This window comes from Capra hircus, chromosome 2, assembly GCF_001704415.2.
Source record: "Capra hircus breed San Clemente chromosome 2, ASM170441v1, whole genome shotgun sequence".
Lineage (NCBI taxonomy): Eukaryota > Metazoa > Chordata > Mammalia > Artiodactyla > Bovidae > Capra > Capra hircus.
In genome coordinates this window covers 28,799,899-28,806,825 of record NC_030809.1, presented here as the reverse complement: position 1 = coordinate 28,806,825, position 6,927 = coordinate 28,799,899, and the positions used below count along the sequence as shown (strand labels likewise).

At 64.2% G+C, this 6,927-nt stretch overlaps 1 protein-coding gene across 1 annotated transcript; it reads right to left on the bottom strand.

Moving 5' to 3' along the window:
- Nucleotides 202–6,396, bottom strand: IHH (indian hedgehog). Its single transcript, XM_018059293.1, has 3 exons — nt 5,942–6,396; nt 3,363–3,624; nt 202–1,623 (listed from the first exon to the last, which is right to left on the bottom strand). Exons 1-3 carry the CDS (start codon nt 6,251–6,253, stop codon nt 965–967), a joined length of 1,233 nt encoding a protein of 410 aa, XP_017914782.1. The 5' UTR covers nt 6,254–6,396; the 3' UTR covers nt 202–964.

The following is a 6,927-nucleotide window of genomic DNA, read 5'->3' as shown; positions in this document are numbered from 1 at the left end:
TTCACATCTGCCTTACAGCCCATTCTGAACAGCCCCCTGTTGTGACTTGGCAGACCTACTGGATGAGAAGGGGCCTGCAAAGAGAGTGGGAGCACTGGAGGTTTTGTCTCTGGAGGAAGGTGCACACAGCCCTGGATGGCCCCACCCATGGTTCTAGGCTAACAGTGTATCAGTCCTACTTGGTGTCCTGGACTCCAGGGCTCTAACAACTTAAATAAATTTTATTACAAAAGGAAGAAAAGACCAAAACATCCCCAAATTTTCCCATGGGCTTCCCCCTCGGTGCCAATAAATAAGGTGGGGGAGACTGACCGGAGGAGGGGGTGGGGGTCATGGTTCAGCAGAAATGGGAATGTATAGCCTGGGCAGAGGCTGGGCAGGACATCCAGCCCACTGCCCCTGTCCTGGGCACTGTGATCACATTGGCTGGAACACACAGCTCTGTGTACTGACAGCAACAGTCTCTGGGTGTGTCCCGAGGAGTGTGGCCAGAGAGGAAGGTCATGCCTCAGGATGGCCAGGCTGGCTGCCCTACCCTGCAGGTTCTGGGCAGCATTGAGTCCAGCCAGCTCCCTGCCGGCTCCCAGGGAATCTAGCAGCATCAACTGAGGTGCAAGCCCACCCAAGAGGGGCCTAAGATGGATAGAATGGGCCCTCCCCACTGAGGGAGGCAGGAATGAAAAATTGTAGTGAGGGCTGGCTGGGTTGGGACCCACTGGTCTCAATGATAGAAGGAGAGACCACCTCCCATCGCCAGCTCAGCTTGCAGCTTTGTCACTATACCAAGATGGGGCTGGGGGACACTGGCATCATCCAGTACAAGTCTCAGTGATGTATCTTTGCGGTGGAGGAGATGGTGGGAACCAGTGTCCCCGCTCAGGTCCCTTCCAAGGCCAATGCCCTCCTGGTGGGGAGGCCTTTGGACCCATGTGGGCAGTTCTGGGAGGGCAGTAGAAGGATCCTTTCAGCTCCCTGCCCCGGCCACGCCCAACGAGTGGAAGCTTCCCTCTTCCAGCAAGAGACGTCCCAGGCGGTAGAGCAGCTGGGGGTACCAGTGCACACCCTCCCCTGGGGTCCAGCTGCCCCATGCCAAGCTGTGAAACAGTCGCAGGGGCCAGAAGGCCAACTGAGCCAGGTGGTGGTCAGCCACGGCCGCAAAGCAAGAGGCCACCACATCCTCCACCACCAGTGTCCCATGCCTCGTTAATGGGGCATAGGCCCCCAGGGCCACGTGTGTGGAGACAGCTGCCACTCTGGCAGGCTGCAGGCCTGGCACCCCAGCCACCAGCACATACTGGCCAGGCTGCACTTGGCTGGCAAACGTGGCTCGGAAGTGGGCAGCTGGCTCAGTGTGATTGTTGGCCGTGAAGAGGAGGTGGGCGGGTGTGAGTGCCAGGCGGCGCGGGGGATCCTGGGTCTCGATGACCTGGAAGGCCCTCAGCCTGTCCGGCTCACGATCGAGGAAAATGAGCACGTCGCTGAAGGTGGGGTTCCCATCCTCCCCCATGGCCAGCACACGGTCTCCGGGCCTCACAGCTGACAAGGCCACACGTGCCCCGCTCTCCAGGCGCACCTGGGCTCCAGCAGGGAAGCAGCCGCCTGTCTTGGCTGCGGCTGAGTGCTCTGCAGGAAGAAGGGACATGAAGGCATTACTGGGTGGAATTTGGAATCCCAGTCATTGCAATCCTCCCCAGCACAGCCAGAGGTGCCCCTGGCTCCCAGGCTGCTCCCCCATCACCATGTCATGTTCCCTGCCCCCCACTTTCTCTGCAGCTTTGAACCCACCCCCAGCCTGCAGTATGATGTGCCTTCCTCCCTAGCCTAATGCTTTGCTCATGAGAGGAGCATATTGAGGCTCCAAGCCCAGGGAGCATGAGGGAAAGGGTCCTTCAGAAGCCCAGGTAAAGCCCTCCCCCCACCACTCCCAATCCTGATAAGACTGAAGCAGTCAGAGAGGCCTAGGGTCAGCTGGGCCAGGAAGTGGTCAGCTGTGACTTGACACCCCAAAGCTGCAGCCTCGAGAATGTAAGTCACTTTATGCCTCTGGGGTCTGGATATCCCATTATTTCTCACCCATTTCTCAGATACTCCCCCCAAATTATCCTCTTGGACTGACATCCCAAGTTCTATGCCAGAACTGGCCCTTGGCATCTATATAGCAAGTGAGAGGAGGGCCAGTGGCGAGAACACAGACTCCTGGGGAAACTCAGAGTGAATGGCCAGGCCAGGGCGTAGCTCAGTGGCCAGGATGTAGCTCAGTGGCCAGGATGAAATCACCATCTTCAGTTCATGTGCTAGGTCCTTGTGTGGGGACAGGACGCAATGGCATCAGTGGATGGAAAGCAAGATACTATTTGGGGGTCAGTAGTAATGCAGGGAAGTGACGCCTCTGGGAACTGGCATTGGGCCTGTGTTTGCAAGTGAGGGGTCGATGTGACCTGAAGTAAATACATTTGACAGGGAAGTGCAGAGGGGAAAGGTCCAGATGGGGTCACCACTGTGAGCCTGGTGGGATGAGGAACAAAAGAGAGCCTGGTCTCAGTGTGCCAGGTCTGTGAGTGTGATCGCTGCATGGGGCCAGCATGGAAGGCTGAGCCGGCAGTCAGGGGACCCTGCAGGCAGTCCACACAGGAACCATGTGAGGCATCCATGACCGGGTTCAGTGCACGTGGCAGGGATGCAGACAAGATTTGAGGGAGGGGGCGAGGTCCCAGTGCCTGCCAATTCTGATTAACAAAGCGGCCAATATGGGAAAATCCACTTTATTAAGTCCATTCTGTTTATTCTTGCCCTCACGGCTGTCCTTGCCCCCCAAAGTCCAGCTTCAGGGCCCCGGGGAAGAGGTTGGGGACGCCTGCGCCCCCTGAGAGGAGCAGACATAGTGCCTTAAAAGGCCTGACCTGCAGCCAGGCTGCGTGTTCTGAACCTCTGGGCTCCTGGCTCCCAGTCAGTCATGCTGATGTCTGGGCACAGCCTGGCCCTGGCCCCACCCCCACCTCCCAGTTCTGCACCACTCTGTATGGGGAGGTCGTCTCTCTGTCAGCCTGGCTTTCTCCATCTGGCCAGCTTGCTCTGTCTTGCACCATTTGCAGCAGGCTCTGGACTGTGGACCGCCTGGTCAGCACCCAGCATCGCTGGGACAGGACCCTGTCTCCCTAGGCACCTGCCATGACACTATCAGGCACGGGTAGAGCAGGTGGTTAAGAGCAGCAGGGGGGAGCGCCGCTGACGTCCTGGTCCCCGAGGTCCCCGCCTCCATCCCTGGGCAGGCCTCTTCACCTTCTTGGCTCCCGAGGGCCCAGAGCCGCCTGCCCACGCCCTGCGGCCCCGGGCCCGGGCCCAATCCCCCGGCAGCGGCTCACCAGACTTGACGGAGCAATGCACGTGGGCTTTGGACTCGTAATACACCCAGTCGAAGCCGGCCTCCACTGCCAAGCGAGCCAGCAGTCCGTACTTATTGCGGTCGCGGTCCGACGTGGTGATGTCCACCGCGCGGCCTTCGTAATGCAGCGACTCCTCCGAGTGGTGACCGTCCTCGTCCCAGCCCTCGGTCACCCGTAGCTTCACTCCAGGCCACTGGTTCATCACCGAGATGGCCAACGAGTTCAGGCGGTCCTTGCAGCGCTGCGGGAGAGGAGGGGACAAAGTTGGGGGAGGGGCTGGCCCGTGTGCAGGTGAGCGCACAGCCCCGTCCCTTACTCTCCTACCGAATTCGCTGGAGCTTGGAAACCGGGGAGGGTGCTCTCTCCTCTCTTAGGAACAAAGAGCCCTAAAGTGCTTCCTTCCATTCTAGCATCCCCTGACCCCACTGGGATCTGGACCGCGCTGTGGTGCCACAAATCTGGAAGGCGCGTCCATCCGCTCACCCCCGTGGGGGCCTGTCTCTAAGCTCTCTCTCTCTCTTGTTGGAGTTACTGCACCTTTTGAGCGCCGGGCCCTTCAGTCTCACCAGGGGACCAGCAGGGGACCGCCTGCTGCCTGGAGGGTAAAGGACGTACCGGAGCTGACTTGCCTGCGGCCGGCCTGCTAGGCTTGCAAGGCTCGAGGTGCCCAGCAGGTGTCACCGTAGCCCCAGGGCTGAGGCCTGCGAAGCGGCCGGGGCGCGGCAGGTGCGGAGCGCCTCGGCAGCCTTGGGGGGTATGTTGGAGGGGAATCCCAAGCCTGCCGGGATTCCTCGGCGCCACGAGGCATTCCCGCTGGGACCCTCACGATCCCAAACCGGCCACGCCCGCTCCGGGGAAGCGGCAGTCCGGGAACCAGAGCTGGTGATCGGCTAGCGCCTGACCCTGCCAGATGGAGGACCACGCGGCTTGTCTCCCGCTGCGAGGGGTGGGCTCCGGGCTGATAAAGGCCAAGTAGCAGTTCTCCCTGAGTCAAGAGCACTCAGCACCCCTGCGTCGCCCCTATCTGGGAAAGGACCCGAGAAACGGAGCGTTTGACCTCGGGGTGCCCACGTCATGCTCCGCCTCCCATGAAGTGGGAGACGAGCCGCGCTGGGGGAAGGACGGTAGAGACCATCGTCTGCGCTGGCTCTCTTCGTATCTGGAGCCCGCAGCTGACTGAGGAGAGGGGCCTGGGAAGAGGGGTCTTTCCACAGTCCTTGACTCTGAGGTGCCAGGAGCTGCCAAGCGTGGGCAGCCCACCTCTCAACCTACTCCGCCCCTCAGAGCCGCTGGCCCCCACAGACCCTTGGACTCAGTCTCCCAGGAACCAACAGCGACTAAAACCCAAGGCCCCGTCGGTCCTCCGAGGCTGCATTCTAGCTGGGGACGCTCACTGCCCCCCAGAGGGAGCTCCGCGTGCTCCTGGCCGCCAGGCTTCTAGCCACCCACCTATGTCTGTCCCGCGGTCCCTGCTCCCCGCCCCACTTTTCCCCCTACACCCCTCCCCTACTCGGGTCCAGAGCCCGGGCACGCGCTGTCAATGATTGCCCAGTCCGTGGCCCGGATCCTTATCTGCATTCCTCGGCGCCCGGCCCGGCCCAGCAGCCACCAGTCAACCTTCGCCCGACACCGCCGGCCAGCCCCGGCGCCTGGGCGCGTGCTGCGGGCCGTGGTCTAACTGCCCTTCCCAAAGCATCTAGAAAGCAGGCTGCCTGCCTGCAGCGGAAACCCACCGAGGAAGGGGACCTAGGTCCTCCTTCCTCCGAACTCGGCCTCAAGGAAGAAAATGTGCTCCCCGCCCTGCCACCCCCACCCTTCCCCCCGGTCCTTGGGTTGAGCGCGCCTCCTGTCCCGAGCACTTACGACTAGCCGGCACCCCAGCCCCTCTCTTTCAATCCATCCGCAGTACCAAACCCAGGGATTCCCCCAAGCTCGGTCCCAGAGCTTGGCGGCCCGGCACCCCTACCCTTCAACTGCAGCTGCGCCGCTCGGCTCTGGGGACAGACACGTGGGCTCCCCGGCAAGATCCTTTCCCTACCTCCGCCTCCTGGCTCTACCATTGCCCGCTGTTCCTTTAACCCCTACCCCGGAGGGGGCCGCGCAGCGAACCGAGAGCGCGCGGGGAGGAAAGGCCAGTGGGACCCTCCACGCCGGGAGCTTCGCCTCTCGGGTTGCCGAATCGCCTCGACATGAAAGGGGCGCAGCCACGCGGAAGGTTAGGCCAGAGGGACTGGTGCATCTTGCAAACGCGGGAGGCAGTCGGGTAGAGGTACCTCCAGGTGCCGCGTCTGACCTGAGCTGCCAGCACTCCAGGGCCGAAGGGGCCACCGCCAACCCGCTGGGCTGTGGCGTTTGGCAGAGGGGAACTCTGCTCATAGCCTCCGGCGGGCTCGGGGAATGCCAGCACTCCGCCGGGACCCCAGCCGGCCCATCTTGGCGAGAGGGGCAGGTGCCAGGGGGCGTGCCAGCCAGTCAAGGAAAGGTGCCAGGGGGCGGGTAGGGCCGGGCAGGTGGCGGTGCTTCGGCGGCGGCGCCCTGCGAGGGCGGGTCGCGCTCACCTGGGTCATGAGGCGGTCGGCGCCGGTGTTCTCCTCGTCCTTGAAGATGATGTCTGGATTGTAGTTGGGGGTGAGCTCCTTGAAGCGCTCCGAGCTGCGCGCGATCTTGCCCTCATAGCGGCCGCTGGCGCCCAGGGTCTTCTCGGGCACGTTGGGGCTGAACTGCTTATACGCGAGCGGCACGAGCTTGCGCGGCGGCCGCCGGCGGCTGCCCACCACCCGGCCCGGCCCGCAGCCCCGCGCCGCCGGCACCAGCAGCAGCAGCAGGAGCAGGCAGAACCGCAGGCGGGGCCGGAGCCGGGCGGGAGACATGGCCAGGGAGCCCCGAGGAGCGGCGGGCGAGGACGCCTGGTGGGCTGATGGGTGGACGAGTCGACCGGAGCGCTGCGGGGGCTCAGGCGTCCGGGTGGCTCCTGGGGGCTCCAGGTGGGGGCGCCATGGGCTGCGCGGCGCGGCGCACGGCCGGCGGGACTCAGGTGCGGGGCGGGGGCCCGGGGCCCTGGCTGGTGGCGGCGCGCTGTCCCCCTCGGCGCCTCGACTCTGAGCTGCCCGGCTCGCCGGCCGCCAATAAATAGGCCGGCCCGTTTGTTTTGGCAACGCGGCGGCGGCGGGGGGCGGCGGGCGGCGGGGCTGCGGGCCGCCGGGCTGGGCTGGGCTGGCCGGGCCGGCCGGCTGGCGGGCCCCGCGGTTAGCACCCCGGCCCCGCGGTCAGGCGGCTGGGGCGGAGCGGGAGCTGCTGCCGTCTGCGGCGCAGCCCGGGGCCGAGTGAGAGGGGAAATGGAAGAGATCCGGGCTTGGGCCCCGCGCAGACCGCACCCTACCCATGTCCCTGCCTCCTGCGCGCTCGACAGCAAACCTGCGGCAAGGGCAGCGCAGCCTCCTCCCCCTCGGGCGGGCGGCCCCGGCACTAGCCAGCCCTCGTTCCGCTCGCTCCTCCGTCGCGCGTCTGCCCGCCCCTGCCCTCTGCGCCCCCCGCACTGCCTGAG

Excerpts from the sequence above, each read along its gene's own strand:
- IHH (XM_018059293.1), bottom strand. The coding sequence starts at position 6,253 with ATGTCTCCCGCCCGGCTCCGGCCCCGCCTGCGGTTCTGCCTGCTCCTG. Across the intron at positions 3,625-5,941 it reads CCGACCGCCTCATGACCCAG|CGCTGCAAGGACCGCCTGAA; the intron begins GTGAGCGCGACC and ends CCTCTCCCGCAG. Across the intron at positions 1,624-3,362 it reads GCATTGCTCCGTCAAGTCTG|AGCACTCAGCCGCAGCCAAG; the intron begins GTGAGCCGCTGC and ends TTCTTCCTGCAG.